At 39.9% G+C, this 19,063-nt stretch overlaps 1 protein-coding gene across 16 annotated transcripts in view; it reads right to left on the bottom strand.

The window, feature by feature from the left end:
• RARB (retinoic acid receptor beta) overlaps nt 1-19,063 on the bottom strand; it is an 832,092-nt gene that overhangs the window by 197,488 nt on the left and 615,541 nt on the right. For 15 of the 16 annotated variants that reach the window (XM_073677991.1, XM_073677988.1, XM_073677993.1 and 12 more), the window contains one exon: nt 15,240-15,388. In XM_073677991.1, coding sequence (XP_073534092.1) covers nt 15,240-15,388 — 149 coding nt within the window. Of the gene's footprint in view, nt 1-15,239; nt 15,389-15,509; nt 15,680-19,063 lie in introns of those variants that run through there. The other variant, XM_073678003.1, reaches the window with a different exon arrangement.

Genomic DNA, 19,063 nt, shown 5'->3' with positions numbered 1-19,063 from the left:
AGGACAACACCCCACGCCCATCAGGAAGACCTCATTTAGTACAAATGAGTATACCCAATAAGATAGCCAGTACTGTCTTCCTCTACCCTATGGTAACACAAATGTGGGACAAATTAGTGATTACTTAGATGACCAGATTTGGAGTGTATTGGAAGTAATTAATACTACCGTTGCGGTGCAGAATCAACTTATTATAGTAGCTAATCAACATACTTTAGTGCTGGACTATTTGACAGCAGCTCAAGGAGGGATGTGTCAGGTTATAAACCCAGCCTGTTGTCACTATATTGACCCCAACTCTACCATACGGTTAAAGACTAAAATGGAAGACATTAGGAAACTCAGGGAAGAATATAACAAACATAATGAATGGACCAAAGACAGTTGGTGGTCTGATACATTCTCCTTTTTAAATCCTGCTAATTGGTTTAAAGTGATTGGTGGATGGATTGCTGGAATATTACAAGGAGTGTTGCATATTGCTGCTTGCATCTTGTTAATATATGTTTTACTAAAACTAGTCTTTTATTGTATCCCAATTTGCATGAGGAAAACCTGCCAATCATCAGAGAGGAAGGAGGACGCTGTCAACCAACATCCAGTGCTACTATACACGGACCTCCCAGATGTAACCAGCATTGAGGACCTGGACAACAAGGGAATGACGGCCTTCACTCGCTTGCCCCGATCAACCTCAAGTCTGAATATCAGAGCTTTATGATTATATCAATGGACAAGAGGGATTGACATGCCGTGAAAGCCTCAATTGGTAACAAGGGCACTAATTGAGTGAAGACCAATGTCCCTCAGGCTCAAAGCGTGACCCTGGGAAAGCACCTCTATTGTTGATAATAACATAATTTTTAGGGGGGAAATGTAAAGGACATATTGATATTCATGCTATGGCAACTCCATTTTGTCTGCTTGCTTCAAAATCATGTTATTCTACTCTTTGCATAACATACTTCTTTCCTTCTTCTGTGTAGCGCATACATTCTTTCCTTCTTTCCTCTTAATTCACATGCAACTTTCCCACACTAACCTTTTCTCGCAGGAACATTCTATGAGACACCCTGCTCCTGTTATCTAGCTAAAATGGAGTGGGACACCCAACAAATCAAAATATAGAACAAAAAAAATGTTATATTTAAAAACACAGCCCCCCGAGGAAGCCACACGAAACGCGCGTCGGGGCTGCAGTACGGCGACGTGGTTACCTCAGTCCCCATGGGTGAGTTTCACACTTCGAACTGTTTTTCTATTTTGGCCATTTTTTTCCTCTTACTTGAGCAGTGGCCACCTTTCCCTTGCCTCTAGATTTTGAGCTTGCACAAATGCCCTACAATGGTATACATTGTGTATATATTATTCCAACTGCTCCATGAATTATTTATCTTTTGATGGGATTACTGTACCTTGCTCCCGGGGGACCCACATATAGATTGCCGTATCTGCTGTTTGTGTATTTCCTACCCTGTATGACCTTTTTTATTATTGTTATACATATATACAGTTTTTTAATCTTTCTACTTAATAAAAGTGTTTTTAAATATAACATTTTTTTTGTTCTATATTTTGATTTGTTGGGTGTCCCACTCCATTTTCTCTAGGCTCTATGTTTGACTAAGGAGTACCCTGTTTATTGATTACTATGTACCATGGTGTTTGGTCCAATTGTTTGTCCTGTTATCTAGGTAGTCTGAGCCGGGATGTACGACCTTGTAACTTTTCACCATGCACCGAACTAACGATAATATGACCATATGTGTATTTCCGTATTAATTGTACTAACATTGGTTCAAGCTTGTAGTATGGCTGTAGGTGATTGGACATTAATAAACTCAAAACAATATAAAATGCTAAGTAGAAATAAACGGGGATTTATTACAGCTTTGCCTCCGTCTGGTTTTCTATTGGATTGCAATCAACCTTGTAACATAATAATTTGACACTCACTTGGTCGACCGTGAAGGGTCATTACTGCCCTCCCTCAACAGCACCACCTCCTCATTTTGCCCCCTATCTGTCGGTGTCCCCCAAGGTTCAGTCCTAGGACCCCTGTTCTTCTCTATCTACACCTTCAGCCTGGGACAGCTCATAGAGTCCAACGGCTTTCCGTATCATCTCTATGCTGATGACACATAGATCTACCTCTCTGGACCTGATATCTCCTTCTTACTAACCAGAATCCCACAATGTCTGTCCGCTATCTCATCCTTCTCTGCTAGATTTCTAAAACTTAACATGGATAAAACTGAATTCATCATCTTTCCCCCATCTCACGCAACCCCCCCCATCTGTCCTGTACATCAAAATCAATGCCCACTACCCACTCTCCCCAGTCCCGCAAGCTCGCTGCCTCGGGGTAACCCTGGACTTTAACCTCTCTGGACTTTAACCTCTCCTTCAAACCACATATCCAAGATCTTTCCACTTCCTGCTGACTCCAACTCAAAAATATCTCCCGGATCTGCACATTTCTCAACCACAATTCTGCAAAAACACTAGTGCACGCCCTCATCATCTCCCGCCTCGAATACTGCAACTTCATGTTCTGTGGCCTCCCTTCTACCACTTTCACACCCCTCCAATCTATCCTAAACTCTGCTGCCCAACTAATCCACCTGTCCCCCCGCTACTCCCTGGCCTCTCCCCTCTGTCAATCACTTGACTGGCTCCCTATCGCCCAGAGACTCCATTTTAAAACCCTAGCTTTGGCATGCAAAGCCATCTACAACCTGTCTCCCCCATATATCTGTGACCTAGTCTCCCGGTACTTACCTGCACGCAACCTCCAATCCTCACAAGATCTCCTTCTCTACTCTTCTCTTATCTCCTGTTCCCACAATTGCATACAAGATTTCTCCCGTGCATCTCCCCTTCTCTAGAACTCTCTACCCCAACATATCAGACTCTAGCCTAATGTGGAAACCTTCAAAAGGAACCTGAAGACCCACCTTTTCCAACAAGCCTACAACCTGCAGTAAACCTCACTCCACCATGCCGCTGTATGACCAGTTCTACCCTCACCTACTGTATCCTCACCCATCCCTTGTGAGATTGTGAGCACTCGCAGTCAGAGTCCTCTCTCCTCCTGTACCAGTTGCTGTTGCGTTTTTGTTCAAGATTTTTGTAATTGTTTTTGCTATGTGCACCCCCTTTTTCACATGTAAAGCGCCATGGAATAAATGGCGCTATAATAATAAATAATAATAATACTAGCCAGGTTCTCTTTAATATGGGATCTCCAGTAATCTAGAATATCTAGTACAATAAAAGGCCAGATGAGATTAATTTTACGGTCTATATTTGGTCACAGTTCTGTTTAGTGGTTTGATATGGATATCATAGGTAAGGTAATTCAGAAAATTATCAAAGCTGGGAAAACCAGTGTTCACCTTTTTTGTGTGGCTTTTTAAAAAATACTTCTGTGTTTCTCTGGGGGTGTTTTTTTTTTGTGGTTTATTTTACCCATTGAGAAGCCGATGTGTTTTTCGTATTGAACAAAATATAAGAAACATCTGAAAATAACGGTATACTGAGACCATGCTGTGTTAAAAAAATGCCATGGACCCCAAAACAACAAAAAAAAGAAACGGAAAAAAAAAAAACACAAAAAATTCACATGAGCTCCAGTAACTATAGAATTGCCAGCGCATTAGTGAACACTGCCCTGGTCTGGTTGCTGCTAAGGACCGAACTAGACGTCGGATAGGAGTAGTTTTAATCTTTGTGCTCATACTGTATCTACTTTTCAGTGGTTTACAGCTAAGATTTGGCAACAGCATTTTTTGCAAGAGTTTTTCATTGTATTTTCATTGGCAATTTAACTGCTTTCTTTTAGGTCATATGTTACTTTACAGACTGTAAGTCTACTTATAATGTATTTTTGTTCGTGGCCTTTTTTTTTTTTATTATTAAAATGTAGACTGGAACAACCCCAGGCAAAAACATTTCTTAAACATGTAATATAATAGAAAAAAAAACAGACTTGAAAAATAATGCATGTATTTCATTTTGTATTTTAATAGCAATTAAAAGATTTCCTTCTGGGGAACCCTTTTTTTTTACTAAATGTATTGTATTTTTGTGTTAAAAAATAATTTTTGCAATTTTTTAACGTATTGAACTGACTGTTTTATTTCTACTTGCAGAATGAGTTAACTGAAAATCCATCAGTGAGCTCATTCTGATAGGGAGTCCTCGGAGCTAATTTATTGCCACAAAGTTCAGCTCAACTTTTATGTGGTCATAAATCAGCTCAGAGGAAAGTAGATAAGTGTTATAAACCCTCACACCAAAACAAGATCACAGAAAAAAGATTAAAAAATGAGGAAAGCATTTCGCAACTGATATTGCTAAGTCAATAATCACCTAAACTATTACATTAGAAAGGTATTTACCACACCTAGCAAACACAGTAAAGAAGAAAAAACATAATAAAACAAAGCCAAAACTACTTTTACTTTTTATTTGTCCATCTTGCTTAAATTTTTTTTATATGAATTAGTAAAAAAGTAGCATGAAATGCAAAATTATACCACTAAATTCTATAGCTCCTCAAAAAAGAAAGCCCTCTTATGCTCCCGCTGACAAATAAATAAAAAAGTCATTACTTTTAAAATAACAAGAAAAAAAAAATTGAAAAAAAAATATTTTTTTTTTTTGCAAAAAATGAATAAAATATGCCTAAAATATACATATTTTGTACAGCCATGTCCTAATTAAGCAAAGTATAAAATTAGCATGCTATTTATCTCACAGAGTTAACAGCGGGCGAAAAAAAACAAAAATAGAATACAAAGCTAATCCAGAATTGATGTTTTTTAGGCACCTTGTCTCCTGATAAAATGAAATTAACCCCTTCATGACCCTTGACGCAGATGTACATCTAAGGTCGTGTCGAGCCAGCATCTTCTAATTTTAATCAGCCATCATCTGCCTTGAACAGCCACGGTTAAAGAAGAGCTCCACCTGCGGCTGTTACCATATTAAATCCCGCTGTCAATCTCTGACAGCAGCATTTAACACCCGCTGGCGGGGAATCTCATTCCACCTGCCAATTGGGGCGCCCAAGATGTGATCTTGACAGCCAGTGGCTGCTTTCTTGAAAGTCTGATTTATCAAAATATCAAGCAAATTAATCTGATTAGTAAATGGCGAAACGTGAAAAAAAATCAAAATGCTATAAAAATGTGTGGAATAGCTGTGCGATCAAAATGTGCATCACACATCAAGAAACTTTTGTAGAGGGGTTCAGTTTCCTAAATGTGACCCATCTGTGCATGTTTCTTCTATTTTGACACCTCCAGACCTCTGAAAACGGAAATGGTGCCTGGAAATAAATTCTAATAAAAAAAAGGCCCCAAAATCCACAAGGTGTGTCTTCATTTATGAGGCCCATATATTCAATAAAAATCAGAGAGGGGCCACATATAGGTTATTTCTAGAAATTACAGAAACAGGGAAATAAATACTGTTGCTTTATTTCCCTGATTTGGCCTTCCATCGTACAGAAAAATGGATTAAAACTGAACATTTATATATAAACAAAACGTTTACATCTCACATCCACATTGCTTTATTACCTGTGAAATACATAAGGGGTTAAGAAACTTACTGTTTTGAATACTTTAAGGGGTGCATTTTGAAAAAAATGTGATGATTTGTGGGGGATCTCGAATATATCTACATCTAGCAGCCCGAGTTCTGAAACAAATAAGTTTCGGAAGCTAGAAAAATGTGCTCTACATAGTAAAAACTAACTCAAATTACCCATGTCTATGTACTTTCAGTCTTTTTACACGATAAACAACAAAGTTGTCATAATTAATAAATTAGTAAATGGCATTACGGAAAACAAAAATAAAATTTAGAAGATTACAGAGACTTTCGCCAATTCAAATAGTGAATTGCCCAGGGCAGATCCCGTAGAAATCTCTCTGTATGCCTTATCACCTTCAGCTGATCCTGTTAAAACCTCTGCCTCAAGAACATTTCTATTCAATGATGTTATAACTAATCTTGTACCATTGCAGAGTCCTCGTTTTGTATTCAAATTTCTCAACAACATAATAATGCTGCCCATCTTAAGTCTACCGCAAAGACTTGGCATGCCTGATGGGGTTAAGAAATTTAAAAATTCAATAGGAAAATATTCCCTTTCATCGTTGTCATCTACAACAACAGAGTCATCGCTCCAACGTCAGCTGATGTTTTTCTCGGACTCAACATTAAGCTCTTTATGTAGTAAGAAGATATATACTGTTCAAAGCCACTGAAATGGCCTTTTTAAAAAAAGGTTGAGCACTTCTTGTAAGTTTAAAAATTTCTGCTAAAATAATATAAGCCATCTAACTACACATAAAAATACAAGTACATATAAAAATTATGCAAATGTCAATTAAGTATATTGTGCTATTTTTCGGAAAGTGTGGAAATGACACATTTTTTCAATTTTTGAGGGGATAAATAAACTGATAACACAATGACATAAACTGATTAATAATGTAAAGTACAATGTCACAAATATAAACAATCTCAGATTACCTTACTAAGTAAATGTATTCCAAAGTTATTGCCATTTGAAGTGATATGTCAGTTTTGAAAAATGGGGTGTGGTCCTGAAGTCCGGAATAAGTAGTTTCATTAAAGGAGTATTCTCAAGTTGTCTCTTGAGCAGAGCAGTCTCCTTACTTCCTGGTTTCTAACAGCGAGGGCTTTCCTCATGGGGGACAGACATAGTTAATATTAAAACTATAGTATTAGTAAAACTGCAGAGCTCAGCATAACTTCTACTGTAACACATTCAGCTACCAATGGTTTGTTCTAAGTCTACACTGTTATCTCTATGCGTAAATACAGCGATAAAGGATTCTAACAGGCACAGAGCTCCAGACAGTGAGAGCAGAGAGTGGTGATTAGACCTGTTCCATCTGGTGATGTTGTAAGAGAGAGTAGGGGAGTAGGAGAGAAGGGGATGGAGGTGTGAAGATAACATCCCAGTCAGCTCTCTCCAGCCCATTGATTTCTATGCAAAAGTTAAGAGACTCTATCCTAGAATGTAGCTACTGTGCACTCTTGGCCTGATTTTCGAGACAAGCCTCCTGTCATGCCAGGTGTGGGAAAGACTTAGTGAACACAGGGAAGAGGGAAAGGGAGTCCAGACACTAGGGAAAGGGGGAAGTGGAGACCTCTTAGTCTGGTCTAGTGTCACCCTGTCTCAACTACCGTCCCTATATTGGCTCCTCGCCAATTGCTACACGCGTGCCTCGCCCTGACTTTCCCTGGCATATGGCTACGTCTAGGGAAGGGAGGAAATGAGCACAAGTCAATGTCACTAAACTCTATAGACAACAAGGGTAGACAAACAGGGGGAGATTGCTTAGCTTTAGACGAACTCCAGACAAATGCACACTCGGCCTCAAGATCCAGATAGGATGAAGTAGTGCTCTGGCTAAGCCTTCACAAGTAGTAATGAATAAAGCTGGCACCTCCCTCTTCGACACACCAGGTATTTAAACACCCAGCCAGAGAGCTAATTAGTCAGAGGGAGGTAGCCGCTAGGTCCTAGAGACAGCCTCTCATCTAAGAAGATGTCTGTAATGCCAAACGTAGAGATCTCCTGCAACCAACTGCAGGGCGACTGTCTGTCACCTCTGATACACCCATGACACCTCCATTGAAATGAGCTCTGTACTATAAAAGACAAAAGCTTTAATTGCAGGAAAATGACAGCAGCTAGAAAAAGCAAGTCAATGGCAAACTTGTTTATTTTCATCCTACCTAATAAAATAAAGCAATTTAAGAACAAAAGAACACCCCTTTAATGGTTTGAAGGGGTTGCTACATCTTCTATCTTCAGTAGCACACCACTTCCAAGCCTTCGGTCCTCCTGCTTTCCAGGGCACGGTGCACTTCTAGTGATTGATAGCTAAGACTAGTGACATGGTTGCACCTCTGTCCCGAAATGAGCACTCTCCTGTGCTGTAAGTAGGGGCTGCTTTGCCTCTGCAGCATCAGAGGGGCAGTAAAGCTGACCAAACCAGCAATCCAGTTAGCTTCAGAGCAGCACTCCTTACCAAGAAAACTGGCCACAGCTGATAGGCTGCAGCAGTGGCGGGAAACCTAGGCAATGAGCAGTACACAATGGAGAGAATTTGTAATAAGAGGTTAATTGCAAAGCTGCTTTTACAGGCACTTTGCAATTTTATCCATTTAAGAAGATGAGGTGACCACTTTGAGATATATAGACTTTATCTTAAGGTGAAATTCTTTAATTTTAATCTTACAAAAATAAATCAGTAAGTTATAGACAGCAACAGTACATGCAGAGCTGAGTGCGCAGGCAGCTAAGGAATGTCGCCTTTTCAATACTCAGAACAAGAGACAAGGCACTAATAGACAGCAGCATTTGCTAAAGCACCAGTTTCTCTTCACCCGGAACAATGCCCTCTTTGTGTGGGAAGCAATAGATGGCTCCCGGTCCCCATTCTGAAGACCTAGCTATAAAGGATGCAAAGCGTTAGGAAGAAAGACTGTGGAGTCCTGCAACAACTTCTCCGCAATAATGGGCGCTGTTCATTTTGTGAACATGCTCTTGCAGTCTGAGGGAGATCTGTGTTTTAGTCAGAGCCTCCAGAATTATGAGATAAGTACAAGCATAGACGGTTATAGCACATCATGGCCAAAGAATGTGGATTGGATTTGTATAATTTACTCCAGTATCGCATAGCATGAAATTATATATAATTCATATTTGTGTTCTACATTACACATTATGTATGTGATTATTTAGAGAAAGCTATTTAATGCTTTAAAGCGCTGCTCTCTGCCCTGGCAAGCAGTAAGCCGGGAGGCAGGAGAGCGGTAACTCCTAAACATAGAAGATGAAGAACAATCCTATTAGAACATTGCTGTAGAGGCCTATTTTGGACTTCAGGACTAAGCTCCATCTTTCAGACCTGACACGTACCAATTCACGTGGCAATAATTTTGGAAATGGCTTTACTTATGAAAGTGGTTCTGAGATTTTTTTTTTGGGGGGGGGACATGTTCTTTAGGTTAATAGTAAATTTACGTCAATACGTTTTAAGTTGACTTCATTTATAAAAAAAAAAAATGTAAAAATTCTCCATTTTCAAGCTTCCCTGAAAATAGAAAAATCACTGAAAATACTAAATAATTAACAATTACCATAGGTCTACATTATGTTGCCATCTTGTTTTATATGCCCATTTATTTTTAGGGGATATTAGATGGCTTATAAGTTTAGCAGATATTTATCAAACTTACTTGGGCAGAGGAAATAAAATGTATAATTATGTACAAAATTGTAAAACACTGGGTAAAACTGTAACTGAAAAAGACTTGGGTGTATGGGTGGATGGCAAACTAAACTTTAGTGACCAGTGTCAGGCAGCTTCTGCCAAGGCTAATAAAATAATGGGATGCATTAAAAGAGACATAGATGGTCATGAGAACATAGTTTTACTTCTATACAAGCCTCTAGTGCGGCCACACTTAGAACATTGTGGTTGATTTTGGTCTCTGGTTTATAAGAAGAACATGGGTGAACTTGAGCAGGTGCAAAGACTGACTAAGGTTGTTAAGGGAATGGGTGGACAGCAATACCAAGACAGGTTATCAAACTTGGGGTTATTAAGTTTGGAAAAGCGAAGGTTTACTGGTGACTTTATAACAATGTACAAATATATGAGCGGACAGTACAGAGATCTTTATAATGATCTTTTTACACCTAGGCCTGCGATGGTGACAAGGGGCATCCTCTACCTCTAGAGGAAAGAACGTATCATCATCATCATCATCATCATCACAGACAGCGATTCTTTACAGTAAGAGCAGGGAGACTATGGGACTCTCTGCCACATCATGCTGTAACGGTTAATTTACTACTAAAGTTCAAGGAAGGGCCTGTATTCCTTTCTTGAAAAATACACTATTACAGGTTATGGGCACTAGATCCTGTGATGGGACGATGATCCAGGGAGCTAGTCTGATTGCCGTATAGAATCAGGAAGGAATTTTTCCCCTAATATGGGGCTATTAAAGTCTGCCCCATGGGGTTTTTGCCTTTCTCTGGATCAGCAGGTTAGGCTACAGGTGAACTCGACGGACTTAAAAACTATGAAACTATCAATATAACATATGTAAGAAATATAAAGTGGAATTTAGGGAGTATAAACAGGGTGTGGACTCTAAGAATGTACCAACCATGAGTTTAGAAATTATCAAGAGTTTACTACTATTACTATACCCTCAGCAGTTAGAACCACAGGTTGCTTCACAATCCATACTAATTCAGTTTCAAGACACCTTGCAAACATTAAAAAATTGCAGAGGACGAACAGATGATATACATTTATATTTCTGTCTAATGTTAATCCAAAACATCCACATCATCAAATAGTATATCCCTGTTGACTAAATTGGATAGACCAATCGGAAAAAACTAAACCACAACCTATAATGAAACATCCGACAAGGAGGCCATATATAATCAATTAAAAAATCTTTATTAAAATAAATGGGTATGTGGTGACAAAGAAAAAAGAGCATACACTTGGATACAAACTGCCTTATGAAACATTAATAATGTAGCACAGGAACACAGAGCAAAGCATTGACATGCAACTGAAGTGCACTACCTGTCCACATGGGTCAAACCTGCAGCAATGGCAGGATGTCTGTGTAAGTTAATTTGCACCTATGCTCAGCTGGAGCACTAACTAAGTTATACAGAAGTAAGCACAGCAGAGTATGGGCATGACATATTGGCCACTAGTAGTAATAAGTATAAAACACTAGATACATGTTCATGGCTGCAATACCCTCATACCTGCGAATGATGATATGCTGTTATAGTGCTGGCTCCTGGCTGGGTGTTTCTGCAGCACGTGTACTGCTCACCCCGACGCGCGTTTCGGTGCGTCCTTCCTCAGGGGGTGACGTCAGGCTTAGGGTGTGTGTGTTAAAAAGGGCTGTCAGCCAATGGTCATGAGACAGGGGGATCGCGTGGGTCACTCACGCGCCACCCACCGGCATCCGCCCGAGCATGGCATCATGTAGCTAAGGAGACCAGGACACGCGAGGGGTCACGTGAGACGGAGCATGTGACCCCTCGCGATCCCCCTGTCTCATCAGCATTAAAGGGAACCTATCACGTGAAAAAACGCTATAAACCTGCAGATGTGGGGTTAAGTCGCAGATTATTAGCATTCTGAACCTGCCCGATGCTGGCAATTAGAACCCCGCTGACGGGAGGAAATGAACTTTATTCCTCCGGATAGTGTTCTTGTTTCAGTCACGGGGGCAGAACTGGCGTGGGTTCAGTCACCGCTGAGTATAGAAAGCGATGGCTGTAACCGAACCCCCGGCACTGGCTGACACCAGCTCAGCGTTAGGGCCTGCTGTCCTACAGTGCAGGGGGCACGGTTACAGCCGGCTGGGCAGGGGGCATGGTTACAGCCGGTCGATGCTGCCCCTGTGACTGACACCAGAGAGCTACCAGGAGTAATAAAGTTCATTTCCTTCCATCAGCAGGGTTCTAAATGCCAGCACCGGGCAGGTTCAAAACGCTAATAACCTGCAGATTAACCCCATATCTGCAGGTTAATAGCGCTCTTTACATGACAGGTTCCCTTTAAGAGGCGTGCTTTCAGCTGCTGTGCGTCACAGGAAGAAATATACTCCAGTCCTATTGAGGTCAAAATAATGAGGAATTAGTCACACCCAGTCATTTCCCCTCTCCACTGCTTACTTTAAAAGATTGATGGAGTTGGCTGGAAGAGCATCAGAAACGCCCAAAGTTGAACAATTAGTGATATTTCAGACTGTTTTATGCCAGATTTCCAGCTAAAAATGTTTGATGAATCAACCCCAATATATGTTCTTCATTAGTTGTCATCATGGAAAGTTTGATATGAGGAGGTAAAGTGCCCAAATTCCCTAAAAATGGTGTTCTGGAGTTTCAAAATTAAAGTTTCATTATTCAGTAAAATGAAAGAAATAGATACAAATCTGAATGTTTATGAATCTTCGGAAGCAGAGCTGTTAACAACTGCTAATAAGAAAAGATTTGTTTACGTGTTGAACAATAGTTGGGGTTAAATGAAAAAAAAATTGAAAAATAGAAGAGATTATTCATTGTGCACCGATACAATATAAAAACACTTTGTACATTTAAATAAATTTCAAGGTTTTTTTTTGTTTTGTTTTTTTTTAAAAATGAAGAGATAAAGGTATTATAACTGGAGGAGATACTGTTTTTTACTTCAGCATTTTCAGCAAAAATATATACAAAAGACCAATATCTGTATAGGTGATGGCAGTCTCCCTAACATACACTAAGTAGAAGTTTTGCAGACTCCACCAAACATTTTGGCCATTGAGATTCTCCTCTAAACCATTATTTCTTGTATAAATTCTAAGAAGAATAGAAGAATATATAGTTGTGTGACAAAACGCGATACATTTTAGGAACAGATTCTAAAATATTCGACCACTTGTTAGTACATACTAGTATATATCTCTTTCCCATATTAAGTAAGGGGTATTTTTCTAGGTATTTAGTGAGAATAATCCCGTAATAGGTCTGCAGAAAGTGTACACTTGAAAATACTTGTAGAAACAGTGGTGTCTCTTTTTCAGGGTAGTTTCTGATACTACACTGCGTGCAGAATTATTAGGCAAATGAGTATTTTGATCACATGATACTTTTTATACATGTTGTCCTACTCCAAACTGCATAGGCTTGAGAGCCAACTACCAATTAAGTAAATCTGGTGATGTGCATCTCTGTAATGAGGAGGGGTGTTGACTAATGACATCAACACCCTATATAAGGTGTGCTTAATTATTAGGCAACTTCCTTTCCTTTGGCAAAATGGGTCAGAAGAGAGATTTGACGGGCTCTGAAAAGTCCAAAATTGTGAGATGTCTTGCAGAGGGATGCAGCAGTCTTGAAATTTCCAAACTTTTGAAGCGTGATCACCGAACAATCAAGCGTTTCATGGCAAATAGCCAACAGGGTCGCAAGAAGCGTGTTGGCCAAAAAAGGCGCAAAATAACTGCCCATGAATTGAGGAAAATCAAGCGTGAAGCTGCCAAGGTGCCATTCGCCACCAGTTTTGCCATATTTCAGAGCTGCAACGTTACTGGAGTATCAAAAAGCATAAGGTGTGCGCTACTCAGGGACATGGCCAAGGTAAGGAAGGCTGAAAAACGACCACCTCTGAACAAGAAACATAAGATAAAACGTCAAGAATGGGCCAAGAAATATCTTAAGACTGATTTTTCAAAGGTTTTATGGACTGATGAAATGAGAGTGACTCTTGATGGGCCAGATAGATGGGCCAGAGGCTGGAACAGTAAAGGGCAGAGAGCTCCACTCCGACTCAGACGCAAGCAAGGTGGAGGTGGGGTACTGGTATGGGCTGGTATCATCAAAGATGAACTTGTGGGACCTTTTCAGGTTGAGGAAGAAGTGAAGCTCAACTCCCAGACCTACTGCCAGTTTTTGGAAGACAACTTCTTCAAGCAGTGGTACAGGAAGAAGTCGGTATCGTTCAAGAAAAACATGATTTTCATGCCGGACAATGCTCCATCACATGCATCCAACTACTCCACACCGTGGCTAGCCAGTAAAGGTCTAAAAGAAGAAAAAATAATGACATGGCCCCCTTGTTCACCTGATCTGAACCCCATAGAGAACCTGTGGTCCATCATAAAAAGTGAGATCTACAGGGAGGGAAAACAGTACACCTCTCGGAACAGTGTCTGGGAGGCTGTGGTGGCTGCTGCATTCAATGTTGATCGAAAACAGATCAAGCAACTGACAGAATCTATGGATGGAAGGCTGTTGAGTGTCATCATAAAGAAAGGTGGCTATACTGATCACAAATTTTTTTGTTTTTTGTTTTTGCATGTCAGAAATGTTTATTTCTAAATTTTGTGCACTGATATTGGTTTACCTGGTGAAAATAAACAAGTGAGATGGGATTATATTTGGTTTTTATTAAGTTGCCTAATAATTCTGCACAGTAATATTTACCCGTACAAACAGATATTCTCCTAAGATAACCAAATCTAAAAAAACCCACTCCAACTTCCAAAAATATTAAGCTTGGATATTCATTAGTCTTTTGGGTTGATTGAGAACATAGTTGTTGATCAATAATAAAAATAATCCTCTAAAATACAACTTGCCTAATAATTCTGCACACAGTGTATATACCATTAAATTGTCATTGGTTGTTTCAGCAAAGATTGCATAAATCAACAGAACAAGCAAAAATACATTTTGTTACAAATCTTAACAGCGAAATCTGTTTATTTCTCCACTTATGAGCCCTTTGTCTCCACCCACATGCTTTCTAAACTTACCATCTACTCTGAAAAACAGGTCAAATCCGTATCATCCATCTGGTCTAAGAAAATGATGGCCAGTACAGTGATGTGTGAGATTACAGACCCTTTTATATTATATGGAAAGGTGTGGGGAAGGAGGAGGGAGCACAACTGATATAGACAGAGAAACAGATCTTTGCTTCAACTCTTCTAGCAAATAATTTACCGTACTTCATCACAGTCCTGGATTCATAGTTACACTGCTTAGTACTTCTCTGTATATTGTCCTCCATACTGCTGCTGCTTCTACACACAGAGAAAGAAGAGCATAATCCCCCTCATGTCTGTGTGTACTGTGTATGGGAAACATCATAGCAGCTAGTCTCCTCCCACTAGCTCAGAGAGACATGAAAACTAAAGCTTCTGCAGAGTGGAAAACTAGCAAAAACTGCAGGATACAAGTGACAAAATGGCCAGAAATATTGCTATTCCATATGTACACACGTGACAACTTATTCTGAAACGTTATCTAAAATGACAGGTGTATGTCAAAATTTGATTCCTGAGCTCGGATCTCAGGGTTTACAATGATCAGCAAGGGAATCTTTCCTACATGAAGCCCATCCATAATTGCTATATATTTATAAGAGATTTTAAACTATGGGGGAGCAATAAATGACCAAATTATGACATAAGTTCTAGCAATACATTTCAAACTTTGTTCACATCTTATCTTCCCTTACATAAACTTAGGTCCTGGAGGACTCTATAGAGTTGTGTAATTGTTTAAAGGTTGTATAATTAGTGAATACCTGCAAACTTTTCTTTCATCTTATTGGACATTCATACACACATATTACATGGACACTTACCTTGCACCCCTCGCATGCACTGACTCCATAATGATATCCTGATGACTTGTCCTGACACACAAAACAGGGTTTGTAAACTCGAGGAGGTGGGGGCGGCGATGGGGGACTCGGTACTAGCTCCTCGGAACTAGTACTCTGTGTTTCGATGGCTGTAAAACAAAAGATAAAAAATACAAACTCTTAAGAGCGTTTATTTAAAATTTGTAGACAAGTTGCTAAAGAACTGAGAGGCGACAAACATGGTGACTGTACTACAAGCTGATTGGATACCTTCTATAATCTCTGTATTCAGTAGTTAAAGGCAGTGGGTGTTCTCTGCTCTAAGGGATGTGGAGCTGCTTTATGGTCTTTACTGTTGTTTTTAAACTTGACAGCTCTGCAATTTACAATTGTAACAATCAGGAAGGTTAGAGCGGAAAGGAAGCAGCTCGCCATGACGCTCATCCAGTCTGGACTGAAAGGGAGCAATGCTCCTTCTATACACACAGCTTATTTACTTTGGTGTGAACTGAGGGCGTCCAGAACAATATGAAACCAATCAGTGTATTACATAAATGCAATGAATATGGGCTAATGGATTTCTATCACAGTCATTCTTGGGTGGAACATACTAAATTCCTGGTCATAGTACCGATCATGCATCAGAATGACCATGTTATTTCTGCATGTATCCAAAGAGAAACGCAGTAGCCACAATGATGTAGTTAAAAGATGTCATCATCAATAAGATATAATATGGAATTGAAAAACAGATATGCAATTGACAGTGCAAGCATAAACCGGCAGCATCATAAGCACTTATGAGGCTATTGAGTTTGGGTCAGGAGAACTGCAGCTGGTCCAAACTCAGACTGTGAAGGTTGGGAGTATGAAACTTGTCTGAAGGTAATGGAAAGGCAGATAAAGAGTTAGAGACTTTTAAAGGAATGTTCAGCTTTAAAGGCAACCTGTCGTGAAAAAAACGCCATTAACCTGTATATATGGGGTTAAAAGCCGTCTGGCCACTGCACTGAGAGCCCCGCTGCCAGGAGGAAATTAACTTTATTCCTCCTGGCAGGCTTGGTCTTTCAGTCATAGGGGTGGCGCCAGCACGGTTTCAGTTACCACTCTATACATAACCCTAATGATGAGCTGGCAGTTAGTCAGTGCCGAGGGCAGGACTATGGTGTCTACTATTATGTGTACTATTGATTTATGGAAAAAAAAATGAAGGCGACTCTTTAAATACAGAATTACAATTTGTTTATATATGAGATACATAAAAAGTCAACAACCTTGTAAAAACTTTGCATTTGTTACAAAGTACTGATTCAAAGTCTGAGTATTATAGACCAGAGCTGCATTTAAAATTCAGCCGCTTTTTTTGGAAACAGTCAACAATCTTGTCAACAGATACAGATCTACAAGCTAGATATGTTTTACTAATGCAGGTGGACAGGTTTTCTATATTACTCTATGGATACTGGCATACAGATAGCAAATTTCAAGAATACAAATTTGCAGAGCAGATAATGCCCAGAGGTCAGAAGTGGGAGATTGTAACAAGTGCGCAACTATTGGCAAAGTTGATACACATAACACAAAAACTAGCCGACCAATGATTTTTCATTGGTCAGTCAAATTATTATTTATGGTCAGGAATAAAGGCATCAATTATATTTTTTTTCATCCGATGAAGCAGTCAGTGCTCATCATAGGTCCAAAAAATCCAACATGCCCCATCTGGTTTATATATGATAAGAAGCATTTTAAGGTTAGTCATTGGTCCAAACAATCATTTCTTTCACCAAGAGAGTCAACGATCATTCTTTATAGTAAGAATAATCCATTTTTCCCTACTTTTATCTAAAGTGTATGGGGGTCTTCACAGACTAGGTTATATGATATAAATAGAAAACCAAAAATATTGTAATATCAGATCTGTAACTTGACACACATCAAAGGGTCCCAACAGACCCCAGGGGCTTATAATGGGGTCTAGTGGGTTCCATCATGGTGTTTGTAATTTTAATGAATGAAAAAAGAAAATTGATTGCCACACATTGAATTCTAAGACACAACCTAAATCCTTTTTAGGATATCCATTCCATTCTGGTAAAGATTTTTTCGGTGGAGAAACGCAGGAAAATTACCAAGTGTGAACATTCCTTACATTTAGACAACAGTTGTTTGGTAGAGTTCTTTTCAAGGGAGACATAAAGAACTTTTTTATTATGTGGCCTACTTTAAAAATAAATCAATTATTTTAGTTTAAATTCAGTATTTCTCTCAGCCATGTACGTACAAAAGTTCAGCATATTCTTTCCCACATCTAGTCCAAAACAACAGCCTCCTAATGCCGCCCTGGGGACCTCTGTAACCTGACATTCTGTAGGAACAGCTCAGCGCCTCACATCTAAGAAATGATTCTACTTTTAAAACATGGTCCAGATGGAATATAATTAAAATGTTTCTTCTTCTTCTGTGTCTTCCTTCGGAATCACAGCCTACGCACCTTTATTAAAAATCAAGTGAATCCTCCGGTAAACCAAACTGGGAAAAGGGGAAATACAAATCTGACCCAAAAGAGAATATAAATCCCCAAACAAAAACACATCTAAATATTCTGTGCAGCATTCAGGAGCAAACATTAAGAGACCAACAAGTGATAGGATGTGTACGATATCCTAACAAGCCACTGGACCCTAAAATTGAAATTTCTACATTTGTGAATCCAGCAATCTATTCAGTGCTTTTATGCGGAGTCAGCCGGCAACGTAAGTGGCTTCCTCCTCTCATAACTAGTCGCAGAAGGAATGAAAACAGGTAAAAATGGTAAAATGACCTGTCAGCTCTCTAGACATATCCATTTAATGAAGAAGCTCGATTTCCTATACTCCAAGCTGAAGCACAGGTTCCTACGACTCTGCATTATACTATTATTCTATTATTCCACCTGGAAATGTACGAATTAAAATCTAGCTGTTACTATTCTCAGTGGTATTGAATGCGTTCTTACATAATCTGAACTAATAAAACAAGGAGAGGGTTATATACAGGTGACATTTCCAGGAGGAATAACTGAGGAACAAAGAGGTGCTCTTCTGGGAAACACAGTATGTACTAAAAACAGACATGTTCAGTAATTATATACTCAAGCTGTGCATGTATAATACCTAAACAGACATTGATGACTCTCGTCTTGTATCTTGGTCGTCAATTCTTTTATACGAGTAACACACATAATAAATTATATGTATATGACGCGCCCCTGGGCCTGCTGTGTCGCGCAGCATCTCGCGCACGGGGGCTTACCCGGAACCGGATCAGATGAGGGTTGTAGTCTCCGAGTGGCGGGGACCCGGTCCGTGCCCAGGGAGTCAACTCAGTGTGTGGCAGTCTTGATAGATGTTATTTGAGTGTCGACTACGCCACCCGTTGATTTGCAGCTATGGAGCTGCCGCTGCAGGGCAGACCGCTGAGGCCGGTGTAGAATTGTGCAGCGTGATAGTATAACCCCCAACGGGAGGGGTATGGCCTCAGGGCAGCCGACGTGGAAGATGAGGGTAGCAGGAACCACTCAGAGACGGTGCGGTGTAATTCAGGGTCTTTACTGGTAACAACGATAGACCCTCCCGGAGTACTTGCTAGCGAACGGGGCCTGGTCAGTCCTTGAGCAGATGGGATCTCCCCTGGCCAGGCGGAGTTGTAGGCCTCCCAAACTGACTGTACTCTTCTGGCTACCTTGCTAGAAGAGGATATAAGTAGCCCACGTCCCTGAGTGTACCGTGTGGTGCTCACCTGTATGGCCGATGACTCGGGGCCTTCTAATGGCTTCCGCTCCA

This window comes from Phyllobates terribilis, unplaced genomic scaffold, assembly GCF_046119375.1.
Source record: "Phyllobates terribilis strain yellow unplaced genomic scaffold, ASM4611937v1 Scaffold_4__5_contigs__length_816908805, whole genome shotgun sequence".
NCBI lineage: Eukaryota > Metazoa > Chordata > Amphibia > Anura > Dendrobatidae > Phyllobates > Phyllobates terribilis.
Note: the sequence above shows the minus strand (reverse complement) of the source record. Positions and strands in the feature narration are given on the sequence as shown.